The following is a 23945-nucleotide window of genomic DNA, read 5'->3' on the forward strand; positions in this document are numbered from 1 at the left end:
TTCCACTCGTTGATAATGCCGCATTCTTGTTGTCGCAAGAGCTCCCCGTGTATGTAAACATTCCAGCGACTGAAGGACTGAAGCGTCACAGTGGTGGGTGCCGGCCACCCTTGGAACTATTGGCGTGTTCTGGCGTATACGACCACGTGTATTTGTTTTGCCCACCAGTGGGCACATCACGTGACGTAATTCTCGAGGAACTCTATTTACCACTCGATATGTATGAAATTAAAATAGCTCCGCACAGCTGCTTGATACGTCCACATCCGCGCGTGTGACGTCATAGACTGATAAAGCTCTGTCGCGAGCTAGTTAGTGCAGATTAGACTGGTTCATGGCGTGGAACTAGTCGCCATAGTGGAGCGGAGAAACAATGACGACACGTGAGACGAACGCCTTCTATCAATTGAAGATTTACGGAACATAGGTTGGTACAAATACATATGTTATTGTCGGGTCTACGCAGGTGTGGGGCCGGTTTTTCTGCCTGATAGGAAATCAAGTTAAGTTCTCGCTTGATTAAGTACACAGACGGACAGTTTACGCATCAGTTTCCATTATTTGCCTCCCACGCTTGCATGTCAGGTCATGTACAGCCGTGGTACCCCAATGTGTGGTACCCCGGGAGGAGACCTCTTTTGAGCAACATCTATACGATATTTTGATATTGGACCGGCTGCACGCCAAGTGTCATAAGTTTGCTCTTCCTACTCGCCTTGGGTAATTTCGGTATTACGTGTTCGAGAGAGAGGAGAGGTGGGAGAGCAGGAGACGTAAAGGGAACAGTGGGTTGTGCAGATGACAAGTAGATACACACACACAAAAAAAAAAAACGAAAAAACGAAGAGTACGCTACGTTAAAATTAAAGACGCAGCGAGTGTGACTATCGTGTCATTAGAGAGTATAGGGGAGTCTATCAAGCGAGACTTAAATAGAAAGAAATGAAGACATAAAATAAAAATCGCCTTTTGTAAACGTATTACGTCGTTAGCAGTAAAAATAATCGGTATGGTGAAACAAGAACTTCATTTCAGGACGCGTACTAACCCCCCCCCCCCTGTCCCCCACTCCTTCCTACTGTCCTCTCTCCATCTGCCCATATCTGTACGCCGCTCGTGCCACAGTTGCTTCGCGGCGCTAACGCGGAATTAAAAAAAAAAAGAAGAAAATCCTAGAGATCTTATCCCCGCTTCCAACTATGGGAAGAAAGGAGGAGATAAGGTCTCCAAAGTGTTTCTGTCTCCATTTGGATAGTCCGGTCGGGTAGTCTACGAGTTGTCGAGGTCAGAACAAAACAAAACGTCAAAGGTCAAAACAAAACGTGAAGAACTATTCTCCCTTCCATGACAATAATCTCCCAGGATGCAACGCGTGCACAAGGAGCACTGGGGTTTTCTGAAATCGTCTGTTGGGAAAGTGCCTGCACTCTGTTGCTAGGAAATGGACGCCAGGAGCGCGTGATGACGTCACCAACTCCTGGAGGAACGGAAACTATCAAGTTTTGCGGGTTCTTTCGAAAATTCGTGGAGCGTGTCTTTGAACATAGGTTTATTTATAATACGGAATAAAGTAACTTAGAGAATGTAAGTAAACAAACACTGTGGAATCCGAAGTGGAACAACGATAAAATGGTCGGAGCCTTCGTTAAACGACACCCATCTCCGATGTGGCTTCATCCGGCGAACTCGTACGGAGCTTTTCCCTTCACGCCCAATTCGGTGATCCTAAAGAGGGCGCCGTCTTCCGGGCAGGACGAGTACCCGGGAAGGTTGGCGGATGTGACGTAGAGGTCCTCGTAGGTGGCTCCGCCGAAGCAGCACGACGTCGTGCACTTCGCTGGAAGGTCTATCTTCCTCAGGATCTTGCCTTGGATAGAAAGAAAATGAGGCTTTAAAGTGCCACTCCGGACTCGGAAAACAGCGTTTATTTTACTTAGTCCATGAAAAGAAGGTGCCTCAAGGATTCTATACGCGAAATTTCAATCCTGCTGACGAACACTGTGTATTTCTGTCAATTTTTGAAGATCTGCTTAGCCTCCACAAGTTTCGATGACGCAACTAGCGAGTGACGTAATCATAAGCCCACAAATTGCAATGATGTCATGTTCTGGAGAGGGCACTCGTCCCCTAGCAACAACGCCGGCGTCCGGGGAGGGTCACGTGGTGGAGAAGTCACGTGAGACTGATCGAAAGAGGGGAAAATGGGAGAGATGTCTTCTCCCTCCGTTGTATTTTCTCCAAGGTCGGAGCGGTCGGATGGTATGTCACGTGGGGCTCTGCTAACGGAGTGCAAAAAGTGAGCCCCCCGGAAGAGGCGAAGGGCAACAACGTTGCCAGGTGAGAGCCGCGGGCGCTCCGTCGGAGCATAACATGACGTCACAGTCCTCAAAAATAAAAATTAATTTTCTCTAGCTTTCGCGTAACGTACAGCCAAAATATTTTGCAGGAATGTAAAGTGAGACAAGAAGATTTCAGTAACATAACTTTGGTAGGATTTTGAAGACACGAGATTTAGTCCGTAGTGGCACTTCAGAGCGGCACTAAGGCTCAAAATATATATATATATTCTTCCGGGATGAGAGATGGCGTTACCTTGACATAACACCCTTTCTCACGAAGCGCGACATTGCGAGCCAGGCGTCGTATTGGTCACCTCAAACAATCTCCCACGATGATTGAACAAACTCGTTTGAAGAGACCAATGAGAGCTCGCTCCGCATTCTCTCCTTTCATATGTGCATGACTAGTGGAGGCACGAACATACTTACTTGTCTCGGGATCGATCTGCACCACACAGGAGCCACTGAAACCCACAAGCCAGAGTTTATCGTTGACATCGATCGTCATACCGTCTGGAAGTCCACAGCTTTCGTACCCCGCTGTCTTCTTGAAGTCTACAACGACTCGACGGTTGCCTAAAGAAAGATAAATGAAGTTCGATATCACTTGGTGCACAGGAAGGAATACTGCATGGACACCAATCCGAATATTCTCCACCCCACGTGCATTCTTTCCCAAGTATACTCACAAACACACACATGCATATACGATGATTTGATGGCTGATGGGCCAGTCACTGCCGCTATTTTTCATCGTCCCATTGTTTTTGTGGAAGGGGCAAAAGAGTGAAAGAGGGGTGATTGTGGAAAAGCGTCCAGTGCGGGACGAGAGCTCGTCCGCAACAATTCAGAGGCCCTGCATCTGTTTTACGGGGTTCGACCCACGGCCCGAGGATTTTCGCGATGTCGAACAGACGCTGATCGAGTCTTTAATTATTTTCCAAAAGGACGCGCTACGTTCATGCTGCCCACAGACAGGAGGATGCGGCACTTTTCGCCGCGTCCACACACGGTGAAACACAGTCTGGATGCGTCGAAGCCGGCACGTTGCTCATATAAGCTTCCTACGTAGCTGGTAAAGCGTCTAGGGAAATAAGCAGTGCCTACCTAGTTCGTTTTTCGTTTGCTACCGCTTCTCAACGATTTTCTAGGTACATATATCAGGGGAATGAAAGTGGATTTAAAAAATCCTTGTTCGGAATGGACAGACAGAAAAAAAATGAATTAAAGGAATGTCTATATATGAGAAACGTAAATGCAGCTCACTGAGTGTCCCTTCTTCAGCATCGAAGTCAAAGGCGTAGGTGAAACCGGGTACACTGTCGTTATAAAACATTGTCCTGTTGTCAGCCGTCCAGGCGATTCCATTAGACAACGTCACACTTCCGAAATGCACCTTCAGAGAGCCCTGCGAGAAGCTGTAGAAATTGCCGAGGCCCAAAGGTGAGTTAAGGTCCCAATTTCTTTGCATCGTGCCTGAAACAGATCGAGTCCTGGCCTATAAGTTTTTCTAATCACATAAAAAAGTCATTATTTGCATTCCCAGCTCTGTCGAACAATAGACCTCTCTCTTTTTGTAAACAAATGACGTCATAGTGTTCGACAGCGCCACCAATTTGGTAGAGTTGAACTACGCTCAAAGCTACACTCTTAAAAATGACCTTCGCCTCATAGCACACTCCTAGCCAACCATCATCTCGAATCATATCGTTATCTGCCCTGATTTGTTGAAAACGGGAGGAGTACTCCTTTTTTGGTGACAATTATGGTGTTCATAATTGTCACAAAAAAAAGGCGTACGCCTCCCGTTTTAAACAAATCACGGCAGATAACGATATCATTCGAGATGATGATTGGCTAGGAGCGTGCTATGCGGTGAAGTTCATTTTTAAGAGTGAAGGGGCGAACAAGGTCGCGCCCGAAAGCCACGGTCATGAGGGGATTATAATGGTCTCTGGAAGGGACACAACCTTCGGTCCTACTTTTCCTTCAGTAGGAGGCAGCGAACTGCCCGTCCGTGGTACCCAGCCCTCCCCTTCCGATTTGTTTCGGTTTCAGTCTGTCTGCCAACGTCATGATGACGTTTCTCGGGTAGAGATCTATTACGCTTTGCAACCTGTCTCGCCGGTGCCTGAACTTGATCCCGAAACGCTAGTACCATGCACTTGCAGCAGTTTTATTTCACAAGAGGAATAATCCTTCCAGGAGCCAGAATAGCAAGTTGAATGGCTGAAGCTATCACCCTTATACGCTGACAGGCTGCTGAGCCCGATCTCAGGGTGGAGAGAGAATACTGCAGCTTAGTGACCCTTACGAACTCTTAAGGTATTCTTTAAGTAACCCCTAGATGCTTGAAGACTCATTCTCCATTCCAAATAGCATTCCTGAGCTTCCTGCACTTGCAGCGAGCGCATGCTCAGTACACTGCCAAGACTATTCAGAGGACCCCCTGAAGCACACTATGCTCGAGGGATTCCTGGGGGCGAAGTGAGAACACGGCGTTTTATCCTTACGGGACCCCAGGGCCTAGTGTGCTTCAAAACACGTTCTCCATTCCCAATAGCCTCGGCAGCACTTATTGCCTGCAGCGAGCGCGCGCGCGGCGTGCTCAGTGCACCGCCAAGGCTATTGTGAGGACCCCCTAAAACGCACTAGGTTCGATGGATTCCTGAGGGCAGAGCGAGAATATACAGCGTCCTTACCAGTCCAGAGCCTGCCTTTGATGTCACATTTACCATCATTGATCCGATGCGGCGGTTCTGTAGTGTGAGGAGCCACCGTGGCTAAAAGGGAGGTCTTGCTGGTATCCATGTCGAGATGTACAATGTTCATTCCGACGCAGACAACAGCCTCACGAGGCTTTCCGGCGTAGAGAATCACATTGCCCACAGTGTCGCCTGCGATTACACCAAACATTTGCTTGTATCAACACAAACTCGAATCCCGCAAGGATTCAGCGCAGACATGCCTTCAAGCAAGCCGAAGACCACAGCTACTACGAGAACACAGCTACTTCCACATGCGGTTTCCTTACCCTGCATTAGAATTAGTTTGAATTCACAGCGTTACAGCTGATTAACACGCGGAGCCTAGTAGGCGGTTTTCCACCGTTCCAACAGTGACCTGTCCCGTGTGTTGTAAGAGCACCGGCAAGTGGCAAACGTAGACGTGGCACTTGGCGTAGAAAGTTGGGCTAGTTGCGAGTGGGGTAGTGCAGTGCGACGAAATGAGCGAAGGAAACACGACAGTCGAGCTCGTCCTGTACTGTGGTGCGTTACTCATTTCGTCGCAATGCCAACGCAAGTACGTGCGAATTTCGTGCATTTACATAACTACGGTAGATTTTTTCTCTGGCGGCTAAAGCCGTATGATTTGATGAGACCACCTAAAATTCCATACCATACCATGCATATCACATACAATTTGTCCGTCGAGACGCCTATCGAAACCAGCAGCTGTATCATGCTGATCCAATAGACCTCTCCCTGTTTGTAAAGAAATGACGTCATAGTGTTCGACAGCGCCACCAATTTGGTAAAATTGAACTACGCTCAAAGCTAGGGGGCGGACAAGATCGCGCCCGAAAGCCACGGTCGTGAGGTGATTAATGGTCCCTGAAAGGGACGCGACCTTCTGTCCTACCTCTCTTTTAGTAGGAGGCAGCGAACAAGTGCCCATTCGTGGAACCCAGTTCTAGTTCTGTTTCAGTCTGCCTACCAACGCCTTGACGACGTTTCTCGGGTAGAGGTCTATTTTCAATCTTGATCGTTTTTTTTTTTTTTTTTTGTCCACACATTTGATTGCATTGGAGACTTTTTCTATTTTCGTTGCAGTAGTTTTCTTTTTTTTTTACTGAAACACTGATCGAAAACACTGAATGAAACACACTCATAAACGAATGTAAGCTAGTATATTTATTTATCTGCCTAGCAACCATGAGTGGAATTCAGAAGCGCCACTTGGTGTCGCAGCGTTGGTCTGCTGCAGTTGAACGCGTCCGTGAATTCCGGAAGCCACAACAAAGCCTTGTCGATCTGTGACAGCTCAGCGACCACAGTCTTCTGCAAGACAATTTCTGTGTAGCGCTCGGTCCTGGCTAAAGAGCACAGAGTTCTCGTCAAGGCCACGAAGAAGATCTGTTCGGGACTCATGTCTTCCAGTCCATTCAAAGTGACGTCGTCCATGAAGTCTGTATGAAGACCGTATGCTTGAAAAGCCACCCTTGCGGCGAGTAGTTTCACTGCGAGACGTTGAGTTGGGATTCCGGGAACGTCGGCTGCTATCCGCTCCTCGAGGCAACGCTGGCGCTTCGAAGCACTGGTCTTGGCAACGAGCCTACCCCACATCGTGTCTGTGCGATTCGATAGCAACTGTTCGACGAGGTCATGCGCCAGAAGATAGCCTAATCCACCAAAGTTCAACGCCGCAGCCCCAACGGACTCGTCGTAGTAAGGAGGATGAAGAACCCCAGAAGGCAGAACGAAGAGATTTTCACGCACGTTATAGAAGGGTTGCAGCAGACGGTGGTGCAGGAGAGACACATCGTTGGGAAATATAAATCGTTCCTTGCCAAACATGTTGAGCGCGTTGCTAGAATCGAAGCCATGTTGGAATGTGGCCGACGCTGCGCTCACATACGCCTCCAGATAAGATTGCGAGACGTTGACAGAACTGTAGTAATCATCCATTAGTTGGTCGTCGTGAAGTTGGGTAGGGTAGCCGAAGATGGTTTCCATTTTAGCTCGAAGGTTGGTATACATGCCGCGGGTCTCTTCGTCGAACCAACGGTCCCGGTACACATCGTGATCCAGGGCCCGCATCAGTGAGATCCTCATGCTGTACGCTTCGTAGCTCGTCGATTCCCGCGGGTATTCGGTGAAGAACACGCGGCCCATCGCGAGCGGCATGACTTCGTTAACATCGACGAGGCATTGCATCGGGAGCGACAACGGCTCAAAGCCGAGCTCCTTGCGGAACGCCTTATGTAACATGATGAAATTAGTCGTCGTAGATGGGAGAAGCTTGTTAGCAACGCTCCAGCCGAAGTAGTTTGCTAGGGCGGTGTCACCGCTGCTCTCCAGTATCGACTTGGTAATGTTCAACGTGTAGTCCTTTGACTGGACTCTGAGTGTTCCGTTGACGAATCGAGCACGGTGCTGCAAGGAGGCCCGGGTAAGCTCATCCCAGGACGGCGGGGTTGCCAGCTTTTGGTACGTCTCGTAACTCCTACAGTGTTCGACGACGAGGCGCGCCAGCTTTGTCTCATACTCCACAATCTGGGTCGTGACGTCCTCGACCACGTTTTGTGGAGTTCCTAAGTCCCGAAGGACATTCCGTATGTACATTTTATAGATCTGGACGTCCGCGGTCTTCTCCGTGAAGCTCCTGGCGGGCAGACTGAGTGTCGGGCATTCGATGGTAAGGATCTCGGCACTAGCGCCGTCCGAAGTCCAGCTGAGTCTGAAGAACGCGTCAGAGCCTGTGTCGCGCAAAAACTGAGCAAGTCCCACGCGGATTCCGCCGTAGTACGCCGTGTAGGGCCAGTTTGGTAGCTGGTATCTCCTCATCAGCCTTCGAAACCCGAGTACCTTAACGGATTGTCTCTCCTGTATGTTGAGGCACAGCCTGTAAAGGCTAGACAGTTTGGCCATACTAGTTTGGTTATGACTAGACGACGACGCCATGCTCTGCATCGCACGATATATGGCCGTGTAGACATTGTCGATGTAGAGTCGCTGCGCTCCCAGCACAACACGACGGTACTTTGCCGGTGATTCGTGCACCCATGAGCGACATACGAGGTCGAAGATACTGTCACATGGCCGTGCGCTCGTATTGAGGACGTAGAAGAGGTGCGTCCCCATACTTTTGCAGTAAATGCTGCGGCACACCGGCCGTTCCCGTAACTCCACAACCCCCTTTTCTTCACCACGCTCCTTCCTCTTCTCGAAAATGGAAAGTAAGCTGTAGTGCATGAATGCCACCATGATAAAGGCACAAAAGAGGTTGACAAGGAACAGCCTCATGGGAATGGTCCTCCGCTTCCTAGCCACAAAGTTGTGGTATTCTGCCTGGTCGTACGTGGGGTAAGTGGGGTCCCGTGCTTTCCCGGAGACGTTGTCCTTGCCAGGAGCCACGACGGACAATCCCTCTGCCATGGTAACAACCATATCGGGCGAGGGCATTGCCCGGGTACCAGGATGCACAATCATGGATCCACTGATCACCTTCTCCTGGAACTCGTCTTCTGTCTTGACGCTGCCTGGCGTCCTCACTGGCGCTTTTCGTGGCGTTTCAAGAATCGGGAATGCCATTTTCGTGGTAGTCTCCTCAGTATTCTTCTTGACGTCCGATGAACCACATTCATTTGCCTCTTCTTCATAGTTTTGTTCGGTAGTGTCGAAGATGAGGAGAGCAGGTCGATGCGGCACTGTACCGGGTCCTGCCGCCAACGGTATACCACGCAGAGGTACTTGAAGCCTGATCCCAGGTCTACTTGACAGTTTCAGGGCCAAATTTTTCTCGATCGACGATACTTGCACCGTTGCCACTTCAGGTGTGTAAGAGCAAGAGTCGTCAGACTGTGTCATGGCAGCCTGGTTTTCCGTTTGGACACCCTTATTGTCATCAGATAGCGTTAATGCACCCCTGTTGTCTGTTGCCGACGTGGAGATTCCTGCAGTGGTGGTCTGACTCGCGGAACTGCGGCGTCTGCTTAGCGTATCGGAAGGCGTGAAGTCGTACATTCTATTCAACGAGTCCGACTCCATCCATTTCCCTTCGCTGACTTCAAACGGTCCAGCTTCGCCCAGAGGAAGTTTAAATTCTTCTGTCCGCTCCCAGCGTCGTGTGGTATCATCGAAGAAGGACAAGCGGTCATCTCGCCGTGTGTCTCCCTTGCTACTTGCAGTAACGTTGTGGTCCTCCATGTCCTTAGATTTCGCAAATGGTCTCCCGCCAGCAATGAGATCCTTCTCCGGTTCGAGCATGATTTTACCACTCAAGCGAGCAGCGAACAGGACCTGACGTGGGCAGTAGTACCGTGGGAACAGTCTGGATTGAGTGCGCGAGCGATATCTTCGTTTATGTTCACCGTGAACCGTGACCACGAGCGCGTCACGACATATGGGACGTGCTTCAGATGGAAGATTCTTGTCTTTCGGTATGCTTTCGGTCCATAGAATACTAACGCCGTGCGTGTGACGTCTTCCTTTGTTTCTTTATTTTTTAAAATTCTTTTTTGTGCTTAGCATTCCATCCAGTTTATGTACTTATGATTTATGGCGAATTCGGGTGGTCATTTCGGAGCAACTTTTTTTGCCAGATCTCGAGCAGTCATGTTCGCTTGGTCAAAATGAAGCAAATCTCGCATGTTCGCGTGGCGCTTTCCGAGCGCTCGGAATTTGCTAGCTAGCACGTTTTGTGCCCGGTCTCAAAACGATCGAGCAGCAGATTGCTCCAACTGTATCCGGTGTCGTCACATCCGCACTGCAACGGTGGCGAGTGCCCTCATTGGCCCGCATGTTGAAATCACGTGGTTTAGCAGACGACAGAACTTGAAGACTTGCGACCGCGACGCCCCTAGCGTTATCCAAGTACCTAAAACCGCTAGATTCCTAGCAATCATGTTCGGGTGGCAACGGTCACGTGATCCAGCTCGGTCGCTGACCTAGCAATTTCCGAGCGCTCGGCCGTTTTGCTACGAAATGACCACCCGAATTCGCTATTATATGGGACATCGGTATTTGTAAAACTACTTCTTCTTCCTCCTCGTCCAGTGGCTGCATTTGTAAAGCTGCTTCAATGGCTTCTTCTTCTTCTTCTGCCCCATAGAGAATTCTTTTTTTTCTTCTTCTTCTCGTCAGTTTTCTAAGCCACGTGTCAAAGCATCAACAAAACCTGGTAATCAAAGGAGACGGAAGCATAGGGCAGAGAAAGGTGCTGATACAGCCAAATTTCCCTGATGGGACAAAGGGCCCCATTGACGTAGCTGTTTGCATAAAGACCGCTATACAATATGCCATAATAGACCTGTTTGTAAACAAATGACGTCATAGTGTTCGAGAGCGTCACCAATTTGGTAGACGAACTACGCTCGAAGCTAGGGGGCGAACAAAGTTGCGCCCGAAAGCCACGGTCTTGAGGGGGTTACGATGGCCCCTGAAAGGGACGCGACGTTTGTTTCTATACTTTTCTTTCAATAGGAGGAAGCGAACAAGTGCTCCATTCGTGGAACCCAGCTCTCACCTTCCGATTTGGTTCGCTTTCAGTCTGTCTACCAACGTCATGATGACGTTTCTCGAGTAGAGGTCTTTACAGTGTCGAAATCACAACACTTTTTTTTTTAGTTTGTGCATGGTTTACATAAGATCGTTATGAACCGGGTGAGACTGCAGCATTTTAAAATGAAATTTTCTACTTCTGCACTTTCACCTTTGGGCTTTTAACAATGTGGGCCTGCTACATGCAGGGACATAGAAGTCCTTTTGAGGAAGGATGTGGTAGTCAGGCATGAGGCACCTAAGCTCACGGTGCAAAAGCAGTTAAACATTTACTACTACTGATCAACATAAAATTGACGCGAGACTGGCATGCCAGATTACTGCGGCGAACTGAGATGTCTTGTCTATACCCTTAAATACAAGTCTATAACACAAAGCATTGATACAACGAGCATTTAGCAAATAAGATGCCACCATGTAATTTGCGCCGAAATAATCGAAGCACGTATACCGAGATCAAACACCTCCGTCTCTGCGCCTGTTTTGGGGTCGTAGCGTAGCACTTGATGAGCGTTTGCGTCATCATAGATCAGGGTTCCGGTTGAAGCATCCCAATGAGGCCCCTCGCCCAGCTGATTTCTCCTCTTGCTAGCTTCTACAATCTTCATGGTCTATACACCTGAAGGATAAACCCATGCATTGCCATCAGTCAACACGTGTGTAACGTCTAGCACTGTGAACAGCTTCCGCCTTTGCCAGCCTACGGCACCACAGAAACTGAAAGACGCTGAGCATCAGCTGGTCATTCCACGAGCCATCTGTCCATTCATTCGTATCATATGTCATATATGGCATGTAAGAGAAAGAAGAGGAGGGAGAGGAGGGAGGGATGAGGAAGAAGAATGAGAAGAAACGATCGGGTTGTTGATAGGCCACAGGCCAGGGAACATTACATCGCGATCATGCCGTATTTGAGGTTGTCACCATATCCATGAGTTTGCGGGAACGACGAATGGATAGAACACATAGAAGCACACTCAGAAACGAACAGCATGAGACAAGACCTGTCTTGAATGTCGTGCGTCTCGTTGAGAGACTCTTGTCTGTGATGCGCGTACTTATCGTTGGCAACATATTGATGAGTTTGGGAGGAAAGACAAAATGGACAGAACGCGGAAACGATCCAACAGCGCGAAACGCAATAATGTCCTTGAGTTTGAGGGAAAGACAGATATGGACTGAGGACGTAAACGAACAGCACAAGACACCACTCTTTGTCAAGGATACGGAAAACACACAAAACATGACTTGTCTTATATACGGCAAGAATTATCTTGTCCTGTGAATCTCACCTGGTCTTGTGTACCTGCTTGCTTGTATATCACTTTTATGTTCAATGCCATATTTAGTCGTACTGCTGGTTCTAAAGCCATAATAGAAGCTAACTGACAAGAAAGGAGTAAAAGCAATCTGTAGAGCTGTTACAAAATCTGGTTTGTGTACATTTATTTGGTCTCCCTGTGCATATCTAACGTCAGCTTTAGGTCAAGCTGTCGGAACTCTTTTAGCTTGATCTAGCCAGAGGACTTAGAGTTGGTGAACATTTGATTGATGAATCTTAATAGCCCCCCCCCCCCCCAACTCTCATCTCCTATACAGTCGCGACGCTGCTCACAATTGTGAGGCAAACTACGCCAAGCTTATCACGTCACTACCGCCTTCACCAGCAGCTGTTAACGAGGATCCTTGCCAAGTATAAAATGACCGGATCTGCATGTCATCAACCAATGAGAGGCCAAGGAAGACTTCGCTACGTCAAGATCGCGTCTTGTGGCGCATTAACCGAAACAATCGTTACTGAGCACTTGGGGTCTGCGACCACATGTCGAAGTGTCGACGGAGTCAGAATATTGGTTTCAAGGCACGGGGACAAAGCCGGTGCTGACAGTATCAAAGATTAAGCCGATTGACTTCCTGTGTGAACGAAAATCAACCCTCGAGCTTTAAACAGTAGCACAAAGTTATTTTCGCCGACGAAGGCTCCTTCTGCCTGTACGCACGGTAATCAACTAAACCCAATGTGTGAGGGTGGTGGTAGTGGTCTGCGCCGTAAAATGGGGAGCGGCGCTCCTCGCTTTTTTTTTTTTTTTCTTGTCAGTTTTGGTTGCGAAGTATTGCGCAATGAATAACATGTGCTTAATACACAGGAACGATGGTCTTAGCTTACGTGTAGCGCACATCTTCGATGCGCACTCCCTATATACAGGGTGTCCCAGAAAATGTGTCATTGAATTATAATAAAAAAAACTACACCACCTACAGTCATGCAGTCAATGGCATTTGTTCCTACTGGGTTTTTGCCACCTCCTCATGTGAATGTCGTGTAACGTAAGTTTAATTATGTAAATTTTTGCGAGCTTAAGTCGGAAATTTGCCTAGTAAAGGTCACTTTTTTAACCCACCAATGTGAAGAGCGTGTCTAATTTAGTCAAATTAATGATAATTTACAGGGATATTCAGGAGCTATCCCATCGAAAAAAATAGCCGAACATCATGTTCTACGGAGGTCGCACAGAATAACGCACGATGAATTTTTCAGCGCAATCTTTGTCAGTCCGACGAAAGGAGGTTGGAAACCCAGCCGTCCCCGACGTCGCAGAAAGAGATAAAACAGGCATGGCTTATCACGTCCGACTTTCGCTGGGTTAATGCTTTCCCACTCCCAATTTTAGGAACTGTTACTTTTTCTACTATCACTCTGTGGGCTGGCTTCAGAACCTCCTTTCGTCGCACTAACCCAAGCAGCACAATGTACTGAAAGTCGAGTGCAACAGGGGTGGAAGGGTAGGTGGATGGCCTTGAACAGACTCGTAAAACTAAAGAACATTGATAAGACACATACCGTCCACCCCTATTGCACTCGACTTTCAGTACATTGTGCTGCTTGGGAAGAGCGATTGCACTGAAAAAGTCATCGCGCGCTATGGTCCGGTGCTCTAAAAAGCATGATATTCGGCTATTTTTTCCGATGGGATAGCTCGTGAATATCACTGTGAGTTATCATGAATTTGAGTGAATTCGGCCCACTCTTCATATTGGTGGGGTAAAAAAATGACCTTTACTTGGAAAATTTCCGAGTTCAGTTCGCAAATATTTACATGATTAAACTTGGAGTACATGACATTCACATTAGGAGGTGGCAAAAACCTAATAAGAACAAATGCTGTTGACCGCGTGATTCTAGGTGGCGTAGCTTTTATATTATAATTCAATGACGTTTTCTGGGACACCCTGTAGCTACCCCTCAACTCCTCCAGAGAGCCCACGAGTTGTGCTGACGTCACTTCGCGACGTGGAGAGTCCCCCGCAAGTAACGCCGCATCGTGTGCGTAGCAGACGACTTTTCAGTGAGAAATGGGACCTCGCGGATGCTTCCTCGGCTAATGCTACGTCAAACGCACCTGATTACGTCGGGCCAGGGAGATCGCGGGCCGGGCATCCTATTTCGCGGCTGCTTTTTCTTGGCGTTTTTCCAAATTTAACTGCAGAATAAGCACACCGTACTGAGAAAGTATTGTACATGGTGGTTTCTAATAGAGCTTCTAATAATGAATTAACCGTGGCGTCTTTCAATGCTAAATGTCACTATATACGTCATGGTTGGCATATTTGATTTAGTGTTTTTGTATTTGTACGTTAAAGAAACACGTGCAGAACCTTCTCCTCGCAGTATGAGCGAAAAATTATCCGCTTCCTCTGTCCGTCGCCTGTATAAGACTGCCGTGAAGCAAGCTTTCATGCTGCGCCACCGCGCTCGCGGAGTTCTTGTAATGGGAGCTATCGCGCTCTGAAGCATTGCCCAAACTCCTCGAAGAGTGTCTGATAACGAGACTTTAAATAGAAACTATATAGGCGACCACTTTGGGCAATATGCTTTTAAAGTGGATGCTCCACTGGCGCCGACAAGTGTTTGTCACAGACTTTGCGGTTAGGGTGACTTCAGCTCATGCAAACACTACCGTGTGCGCAGCTCAAGTAGAAAAGATTAGGACACTGAACCGAAGTTCGCGCCACGTGCATGTTAATCAAATCGCTGTCGCGTTCCATCGTATGCAAAGTCCGTATTCGTGTACAAATTACGTAGTAGTATACAAACTCTATACAAGTTTACTACAGCAACAAAAATCGCTCGCACAGGGTGAATTTAGCAAAGGTTACACATTTCGAAGTCGTAAAAATACAAGATAACGTCTCTGGTGCTTCAAGCTTTGCAAATTGATAGTCATTCGCCTGCGGTTTTATCTTTTTTTTTTAAATTGTGTTTTTTTTTCAAATTCAAATTTTTTTTCAAAAATGCAAATTTTTTGAAATGATGCCATCACATTGTAGAAAAAAACTTAGAAGCACAACAAATTCTCGCGCCATGCATTTCCTATGGCCTATACCGCCTGCAATCTGCCTTTTTTTTCCCTCTCTCTCTCTGTCTGCTTCACATTCAGATCACCACGTATATTAGATGGCGCTGCTCGGAAACGAAGCAAAACCAAAAGTGATTGAACAACTAACAACCAGATGGACCAGATGCAAGGTTTCGAGGCAGCACCACCTGTACGTAGCAATGTAAACGTGAAGCAGACAGATGAAAACATGGCTGTTTGCTGGCAGTTTAGGCCATAGGAAATGAATGGGGTGAGGATGTGCTTTGCTTCTGGCTTACAAAACTGTTCGGATATTACAAAACTGTTCGGATAAGCTCAGACTCGGGCTCGGACATGCGGCATATGATTTTTTATGTTTCATTTGTAATTGCACCGATATGAATATGTTATACGGACGGCAACAGCTAATGACAACAGAACTCCAACAGAACTGACGTCGCTATCTAAAATTACTTTTGCATCACCGGTCTAAGCGTGCCAGATGAATCACATAATATATTGATAAGGATGGTAACGGGTTCGCCGCTGCCTTCTGATCCCAAGGTTGCCGCGAAAAGTGACGGAAAACCACGAATTTTGACTTTCTCATCAGCTCAACTGGTATAATGCGTAGTGAATTCAATTATTCGACCTGGTGCACATAATCCATACTGTATCACATTGAAAAATACGGAATTCTCACCTTTGCGTGCAACGAGTAATCACTATGCGGCTGCTGCAGCAGATGTCGGACCGGCAGGAACGCGCCAACGTGGAGAGAGGCCCCTGATCCTCTGCTACATCCTTACCACGTGACTCGTCGCTGCGTAAGCTCAAAACATTCCCCCTCTGCAGCTCCGCGTATTTTCTATTTTTCCTGATCTCTACATCGCGTAATTTGCGAGCAGCAGTTCTTTTTTTTTTTTTCTTCTTTTTCGCGTAATATTCCCTTTGAAGGTTGCTGCAACATGATTCGTTAACAGACGAGACGTCTGCCAGACATTCCAATGACACGAAGCACGCACAGGATGCTGTCGGGAATGAAAAAGATACGTTTCCAAAGCACCTCGGTCTACTTGTGCCGTTCAGGCCATTTTGGCTGTTCGGTTTGCCTGTGGCGCCAAGGTCGTCGGCCGGTGACCGAGCCCGAGCTTCCAGGGGACGAAAGGAGACCATGTGGCCGCATTCACGAAGGAGCCCGGACTCGACTCGAGCTGCACCTCGAGGTCGATTTTTGCGCCTCACAAATCGAAACTTCGTCGAAACGCTCCTCGAGCGGAGAAGTTTCTCCGCGTGCGCGTTCATCGAAAATATCAAGGTTTTCCATCGCTGCTACCTGGAGAGCGCTCCTGGAGTTGTGTTTGGTCGGTGTCCACGGATCGGATTCGTTTTTTTTTTCTTTTTTTCTTTTTTTCGGGGCGTTGGGAGTTGGTTCGGGTTCAGTTCCAGTTCTGACCCCTCGTCATGGCAGACAAACTTTGTGACGGACGACACCGGTCGAGCGCTGTGCCCATCGACAGGGTTTTGTGCTCTGAAGCGCAATTGGTGAATTAGTAATAATAAGAAGAAAAAATTTGGCTAATGAAGCAGAAATGACGAATATGAGTCAATACTTAATTTTTTAGTTACATCTGCCGAAAAATCGTTCACCTTCCTGTGTTTATTTTATACGTTCCAGATACTTTTTTTTTTTATGAAAAGGCTATGCGAGCAGCATGAATACCATTTTTGAAGGCCGACCGTCAGGCCAAGCGGACATTCTGTCGGGGACATGCAACTATAGTGTTGACTATAATTACCTGAAACCCATCCATAAACCTTTTAATGAAACGTTTCCGCGGAAATGTATGATAGCAGAATTTGAACCAGTCATTATTTAAAGCCACCCCATATTTTCTTTTATATCCTGAAACGGGTATACGTACTTCGATTTTTTTCCATCGCCGAATTTTGCCGTGCTAATGAGCCGAAACCGAAACCAAGCTCACCAAAAAGGACGCGACCTTCCCCTATACGGCGGCTTGTGTGGCACTGAATGTGACCGCATCAGATCAGCGCCACCTCCAATCAGTTTCGTCGCTCCAAAGCACGTGACACTCCGACGTTATGTTATTGCGTGTTAGCGCCGCGAAGCAACTGTGGCTGTGAACGGCACACTCCCGGTCGTGAAATGTGCGTTTCTTCTCGCAGCGCTCGAGGCGCGTTTGTTTCGGTTTCAGCTCCCTTGCAGAGCAAAATTTGGTGGCGGATATTTTAACGTTCTCTCTCTTGTTTCACGTTTTCACAGGCTAGCTTTGAATAATCACTGGCTCCCATTCTGCTCTTATTATTCAACATTTTCCCGAAAACATCTAATTAAAAATTAATTGACGTGTTTTAGGTAATTAGTTATCTAATCGTTGCATACCAGCCCGTATAATGTCGCCTGTGCCGTATAATCGGCCTGCAAGACCGGCGTCTGTGCGATGCTCACAGCTCTTTTTTTTATCAAAAAACTGTTAAGAAGCTGCATAAAGGTGCTTGAAAAAATTAATGCATCATTTATTTGTTTAATGGCTCAGCCACTCGAAAATGGTGCTCATCGTGTAGTGCCTTCGCAACTTTTTTGGCACCACGAGGCTGCTTGCAGAAGCATATGGTGCCCTCTGTTATAAATGAGCGCACACTTGCGCTCTGTCTACCTAGGAGGCTAGGACACACACAGCTTTTTTTTTTTTTTTTTTTGCTTTCGTGTTAGCGCCGAGAAGCAACTGTGGCTGTGAGTGGCGTACAGCTGTGGACAGATGGAGAGAGGACACCAGGAAGGAGTGGGGTGATATAGAAAATACAAAGCGCTTGTATGAGGAAAGCTGGTTACCGATAGAAGTTTTGCTTTTACTCTTCCTGAATACACCTGGAGTAAAATGGCCATGGAACAGATCAGGGCATTTTTGTATTGCCGTAAAAAATTAGGGATTTTTAAACCTCAATTTTAAAGCCAATTTGAAGTTGTACTTCAACCCCCGGGTATTCAGTCGAACCGAATCGGAACCGAATCCTCCTTCTTTTTCGGGAGGAGGGGTTGGAATGGGAACCGAACCGAGCTACAGTAGTTTATAGCCAGTTCTAGAAACTGATATTTTCCCGCCATCTTGGAGCTGAACCCAAACTGGGACTAATGAAAAGTACTGCTCCGAACCGCTTCAACAAACGGTTCAACCTGTCCAATAGCGTAGCCAGAAAAATATTTCGGGAGGGGTTCTACGGGAATTTTACATGGGGGGATAGAGCCTCAGCTTCGTTTTCCCTCTCCCAAATGCATGTTTTCGGGAGGGTTAACCCTTGACGCCGACCTCGGGTACGCCACTGACCCTGTCTGCCCTTTTATTTTTAAAAGACCCAAAGTGGGCAAGGAGCTCGAGCAGAAGTTTGGTAGATCGAATGTAAAAGACGAGAACAGGGAACAGGGCGCACTTTCCTGGCGCGCTGCAACTGCTCCGTAGCTCCATCCTCTCTCGTGATGGATCATAAATGGCGCGGTGGACGCTGGTGACGCGGTCAACTAAACATCTGTACGTCACAGCCGTTTTGTGCGTGTGCGGCATGGAGGCAGGGACGTGTTACTTCTAGGTGTTTCTTGTATTCCTTTAAGATACCTAAAGAACGTGATAAACTGATAAACATTAACATTTCATAAATCTTCCCTGTCTCCCTCCACCGTCAATCCAGTCTGTCAACCACAGCTGTCAAAACAAGCCACGAAAGAGCCACCGAGATCTGCATTGAAAAAATGGCGCCGGCTCGCTTCACGTGTGTTGGATTCTCGCCTCAACTCAATTGGCGAATCGTGGAATTCGTGTGCCCTTTACCGATATATCGCATATGTAGCGTCTGTAGCGTTGTACCAGATACAATATTTAGCCTGGAGTGCGGCCACGTCTTCTGTCAGTCCTGCATTAATGATCTAACTCAATCCGAAACTCTGGCCTCGTGTCCCTTTGACAATAAATCGTTCGACGTGCGAGGAATCTCCAAAGATGTGTCGTCTGAGGGTTTCATCATGAATTCCAAGGTATTTTGCTTGAACAAAGACACAGGATGTTCATATACGGGTCCGTTATCGTCTATGATAGAACACTACACTGGTGAATGTTCACTCCATATTGTTCATTGTCGTTCCTGCAAGAGCGAAATCACACGACGAGATATTCTGCCCCATGTCAGAGGAGGCTGCTCGCGTGAAACCGTACTATCACGCAACATTGTCTTCTCGGGAGCCAGTGATGGAGAGTTCAGCATGCGAAATGTATCTGACACTATCTTATCCAAGATCGATAGCTTCGAAGAGAAGTTCCTTAAAACTTGCGACGAGCTGAAACACATCCTTGGACAAGGTGAAGCGGGGATACCAATTCAGGAACCGCACGTTGAGAGCACGCGGGCCAGAACACCAGACACAGATTTAAGCACGGAAGCAGTGTCTGACCAGGAGAGTCCAGAGGTCACGGAACGCACATGTGCAAGTTCCTTGTCGCAAGAAAGTGAAGACTACCAGAACAGCCCACTGGGAGCAAAAAAGGCGGACACTGCGGTATTGCGGGAAATACCTAACAATGTGGAGACTCCGCCATCTTCAAACTTGCATGGGGCAACAGCACAGAATACCCCTGCTACATCGTCTGCATTGAAACCTGGGACAACCAAAAATTCCAAGAACTCAGAGTCTCAAAAGAAGCCCAATGAAGCAAATCATTATGGTTCTGCAACGGCATCGTGCGCTGTCGGTGTACAAGCAGCATCCAAGGCTTCAGATGTCATCGAGACATCTACTGCAAGTAATGCGTTGTCTCCCTCGAAGGCGTCGAAGGGCACTGGGACTACACCGTCGAAAATGCCGGGATTGAAGTCGTCCAGCTCGTCGCAGACCGACATGAAGCCATCTGCTACGACTCAAACGGCAGCCAGTCCTGCTACTTCGACGGTGTCCACCAGCTCGAAATCGAGCTCAACTCCGCTACTCACCGCATTTGTTCCATCCGTCTTTCTCATGGATCCAAGTCTTTCCGACGGTGCAGCGGGCAACAGTGAGCCGACAGGCTCGACAATATTTACGTGGGAGGTGAAGCCCTACTGGAAACTCCGAAACCGACCCACACCGGATGAGCCCTGCATCTTCTCGAGCGATCCTTTCTTCATTGGCGAAAATGGCTACAAAGCCAGACTCGAAGGACGGTTTCATGAAGACGATTCCGAGGTCTTCCTCGGTTTATACATTCACCTTCAGAAGGGTCCAAACGACGCCAAGCTTGACTGGCCGTTCAAGAAAAAGTGCACTTTTGTGCTTGTGCATTCGAAGCATGAGAAACGCAATTTAAAGTTTGTGTTGGGTGAAGATCTGCAAGAAAACAAGAGTCTCTCTATCAACTTCTGCCGACCAAAAAGGGTGGAGAACGACGCCGTCGGCATTGCAAAGTGCGTTTCGGCGGCATGTATGAAGCAGGGAGGGTACGTCAAGAACAACACATTCAAGGTGCATTTTGTTACGTGTGGTCCATGACATTTTGTAGATTTGTGGAGCTCACTCTGTTGTTTCGTGTCTGGTTGCTGCTTAGTCTCATGCTTAGTTTCATTGTTTAACCGCATCAAGTATTGCGTTTTAGATATGTCAGCACGTTGTTAAGTCTCATCATTTCCTGTTTCTGGATGTTGTAACGTTGTTTGTGACACACACAGACATAGATACCTCTCGACATGATCGTTCTCATAGCCAAATAACGTGAAGAAACACAATCCGATCTTGTTGAGGGTGTTGAGTGCACATGCTTCTGTTATTCACATAGTGCCATATTTACTTATTTCCCACATCAACAGTACACAACTGTATTTGATTTAAGTTCGGTTCATTTCCTTGAAACCCGACTGTCGTGATATTCATGTTGCTGCTGTTTAAAAATATAGAGTCATAACGTGCGATTTTTGTTCTTTACCGTTACATATGTCCATTCCTGTCAGGTCATTCTCTGACAGCTGAAGCAAATGGCAGAATAAGATGTTAACAACATATATCTGAAATCATTTGTCAATTGTTTCTTAACCTACGCAAACAAGTCAGGCGTGTAAAAAGTTTCAACAGCAAAGGTGAACAGAGACATGCATCATTAACAAAGGTTTCAACGTCGGCCATGCCAGAGTAATTTTTTACACGGCGATAGAAATCCACATTATACATGCACATAAAGCACGCTTTCGCTACAGGAGCGTAAAAATGTACTACCACAAGGGATACCGAGGACATTCTCGTAACAAACACACACACACACACAAAAAAAAAACACACACAAAAAAACTGCACAACAGTGGTATCGTCCTACAGGCGGGACTTTTGCACGGCGAACTTCCTCTCTTCAATAGCACCCTTCAAAAGCTTTAGTGCATCATCTGCACAACCCCAGCAGACTGTAATGCCTGAACCACCATGCCCATAATTGTGGATTATTGGTAACTGTAAGAACAAAGACAATAAATGTAATGGTTATTGTAGCATTGTTGAAGCCCTACTTTTTTGTGTAGGCCTGGAATACTCCGTTGTTCTCTCTCGATCCTAACGGGGTCTCGTCCAGGACGCAGTCCAACGTTTTCTTCAACGATTTTTGCTTTCTGGAAGCCACAAAACGTCACAAAAGTATACATATTTTACGTTTCCGTACACTTTTAACTACCTTGATGCTCGGAATCAGCTCGACACACCCGTTCCAGATAGTATCTCTAATCTTTGGATCAGGAACCAGTGACCAATTTCCAACATCTTTAGTTCCGCCAAGCATGACATTGTCAATGCTACATGTCCGTGTGATGATAGAAAAGAAAACGTTATTAACGTGCACATGTTACGCGAAGGTATCACATACTTTGGAATGACGTGAAAATCCTCGCCACCAACGACGACATACTTTATCCATGGAGCATGCACCTAGAAAATGTGAGAAGTTGCGGTAACAAAGTAGTTCCCAAGGAGTCGAGCCGTTTCTAGAGTGGGTGTGTGCTAGATGTTGGCTGCGATGCTCGTACTTGTACAGGGGTGCATGCTATCTGTTGCACAATCCGCAACCGCAAAAACTTATAACACTGCGGAGGCTTTCCCTGCCAAACTTCATTTACGTGTTCCCTGCTACACATGCGAGTCACAATTACAGGTAGCGAACAGAAGAACAGCGTGATCATACCCTAATGGTCTGACCTCGGACAGGTTTGAGAATGTCATCCGCAGTTATCGCACTGGCTCCCACACCAGAACAGTTGACGACGATGTCAAAATTTGAGGCCAACTGCAAAAAGAAGAATGATGGAAGGGCAAGAAAGATTGAGAGGCGCACAAACCCGGACATTATACTATTTTTTTTAACTTGTTCTGCATCACCGAAATCGAAACCGAGGGTTTTGTGATACAGTCACACAGATTTGTAAAATTTGTAAAAAAATGAGCTGAAATTATCTAATACTAACTTCTTCCAGATTGTGGACCTTATAGGACTTCAGTTTTCCACCATTTCTTTCGAACCTGCAACAAACATACCCAGCTAATTTTAAGTGCACCTGAGGCCCTATAATCCGGAGAGTACCTTACCTCCGCATGAGGTACGGCAGAAATCGTTTGCACTCGATGATCATAGAAACGACAAAAGCACCATATCTTTAATGACAAGGAAAATTTTGTGCAGCCATGATTAGTACCCATATGATTACCTATATGGTACCTATATTTTATTGGGTTTAGTACCTATATTTATTGGGAAATGCTTGCAGTTCCTTTGTAGTCATGTCACGGTAGTGTAAGAATGCATCGGCATGCAGTGGACGGGGCTAGATAAGGTGCAGTTACGAAAAAGAGCTAACTGGCACATCTGTCATACTTACAATCCACTTAGTTTCCAATAAGTATGCGGGGATCAGGCACAGGCCCAAGTCGCAAGCACTGTCTCCCCTCAAGAGTTCAAGGTAGAAGTCAAACGTCTGAACACACCAATCTCTGGAAAGTTATAGTATTGGGTTCTTGCCGGTTATGTGTTGTTTCCTTCCATGCAATTGAATGTTCTTGTACCTGACTTTCTCCTCTGGTACCCCTTTAATGATGTAGGGGTTGAAAAACCCAGCTGCCACATCCCCAGTCGTTTCTGGAGTGAATTTGTCGGCCAGTATGGTGATGTCAACGTCGTGGAGCGTCTCTATTGCCTTTACAGCTGTTGTCAGGCCAATGATGCCAGCTCCCACAACTGCTATTCGTACAGGCATTGTGAGCACGAAATGTGGTGGTCTAAGGAAAGAGATTAATTGCTTTAATTAACTTGGCATTTATTGTGTGCTGCAGAAACGTTGTGCAAATGTTGCAACGAGTAAAAATTCTCCATGTGCTATGAATTTTTCTGAATGTGTGTGGGGGGGGGGGGGGGGGGGGTAACGGGGCTGTGTCTATGCACTGAAGAAGAGCAAACAAAATTCTGAACAACGATATCGCGTGAAAGATCCACAGGGACAGTTGAAGTTATTTCATCCCCTCCACGGAGGTCAAGGGTGCGGCGCTCTGTCCCTTTCCCCCTATACCGCTCCACACTCTGCAAGATGTTCCGAAGCTCCCAGTTTCTATAGTAACATCATTCGAGACGATGCTTGAAACTCTCGACTTCCTACCTTTGTATCCACGAGAAGTGCACGTCGTTTGGCAGACGATCCGGCTATTGCATCGCCTGCGAAGGGCTTTCGAGGAATGTAAGCAGAGCTCAACAAGCCAGCCCTCTTATCATATATAGCTCCACTTCCAGCACACTCTCCATGAACTGCGCAGATACATGATATTTGAGATTTTATTTTTAGAGAGAAAATGTTTATAGTCATTCCATCCGTGTTTATATGTCTTTTTCGAACGTGGTCTTCCACAAAATTGCATCAAAATTCTGTAATTCTTATTCAGAAAACTTTGAGCCGTCCGAACT

At 47.0% G+C, this 23945-nt stretch overlaps 3 protein-coding genes across 4 annotated transcripts in view; 1 reads left to right on the forward strand and 2 right to left on the reverse strand.

Moving 5' to 3' along the window:
• Positions 1-23932, reverse strand: part of LOC135399274 (D-amino-acid oxidase-like) — a 75049-nt gene extending 51117 nt beyond the window's left edge. Inside the window, exons 1-11 of one of the 2 annotated variants that reach the window (XM_064631112.1) lie at positions 23644-23932; positions 23057-23269; positions 22873-22984; positions 22736-22818; positions 22583-22648; positions 22462-22516; positions 22182-22283; positions 21867-21928; positions 21678-21795; positions 21517-21615; positions 21298-21460 (exon numbers count right to left, since the gene is read on the reverse strand). In XM_064631112.1, the coding sequence (XP_064487182.1) occupies positions 21326-21460; positions 21517-21615; positions 21678-21795; positions 21867-21928; positions 22182-22283; positions 22462-22516; positions 22583-22648; positions 22736-22818; positions 22873-22984; positions 23057-23247 (1023 nt within the window). In that variant the 5' untranslated portion in view covers positions 23248-23269; positions 23644-23932 and the 3' untranslated portion in view covers positions 21298-21325. Of the gene's footprint in view, positions 1-20753; positions 21461-21516; positions 21616-21677; positions 21796-21866; positions 21929-22181; positions 22284-22461; positions 22517-22582; positions 22649-22735; positions 22819-22872; positions 22985-23056; positions 23270-23643 lie in introns of those variants that run through there. The other variant, XM_064631111.1, reaches the window with a different exon arrangement.
• On the reverse strand, positions 1531-15789 carry LOC135399263 (regucalcin-like). Its single transcript, XM_064631096.1, has 6 exons — positions 15683-15789; positions 11073-11240; positions 5042-5236; positions 3606-3815; positions 2769-2915; positions 1531-1867 (listed from the first exon to the last, which is right to left on the reverse strand). Exons 2-6 carry the CDS (start codon positions 11227-11229, stop codon positions 1674-1676), a joined length of 903 nt encoding a protein of 300 aa, XP_064487166.1. The 5' UTR covers positions 11230-11240; positions 15683-15789; the 3' UTR covers positions 1531-1673.
• LOC135399266 (uncharacterized) lies at positions 18713-21498 on the forward strand. Its single transcript, XM_064631102.1, has one exon. It carries the CDS (start codon positions 18749-18751, stop codon positions 20513-20515), a length of 1767 nt encoding a protein of 588 aa, XP_064487172.1. The 5' UTR covers positions 18713-18748; the 3' UTR covers positions 20516-21498.
• Positions 23933-23945: the final 13 nt, after the last annotated feature.

Source organism: Ornithodoros turicata, chromosome 6, assembly GCF_037126465.1.
Source record: "Ornithodoros turicata isolate Travis chromosome 6, ASM3712646v1, whole genome shotgun sequence".
In the NCBI taxonomy this organism is placed as follows: domain Eukaryota; kingdom Metazoa; phylum Arthropoda; class Arachnida; order Ixodida; family Argasidae; genus Ornithodoros; species Ornithodoros turicata.

Bases quoted from the DNA above. Each gene is read 5' to 3' on its own strand.
- LOC135399266 (XM_064631102.1), top strand. From the start codon at position 18,749: ATGGCGCCGGCTCGCTTCACGTGTGTTGGATTCTCGCCTCAACTCAAT.
- LOC135399263 (XM_064631096.1), bottom strand. From the start codon at position 11,229: ATGAAGATTGTAGAAGCTAGCAAGAGGAGAAATCAGCTGGGCGAGGGG. The intron at 3,816-5,041 runs GTAAGGACGCTG...GATCTGTTTCAG, and splicing joins CAAAGGCAGGCTCTGGACTG to GCACGATGCAAAGAAATTGG. The intron at 2,916-3,605 runs GTGAGCTGCATT...ATCTTTCTTTAG, and splicing joins TGCTGAAGAAGGGACACTCA to GCAACCGTCGAGTCGTTGTA.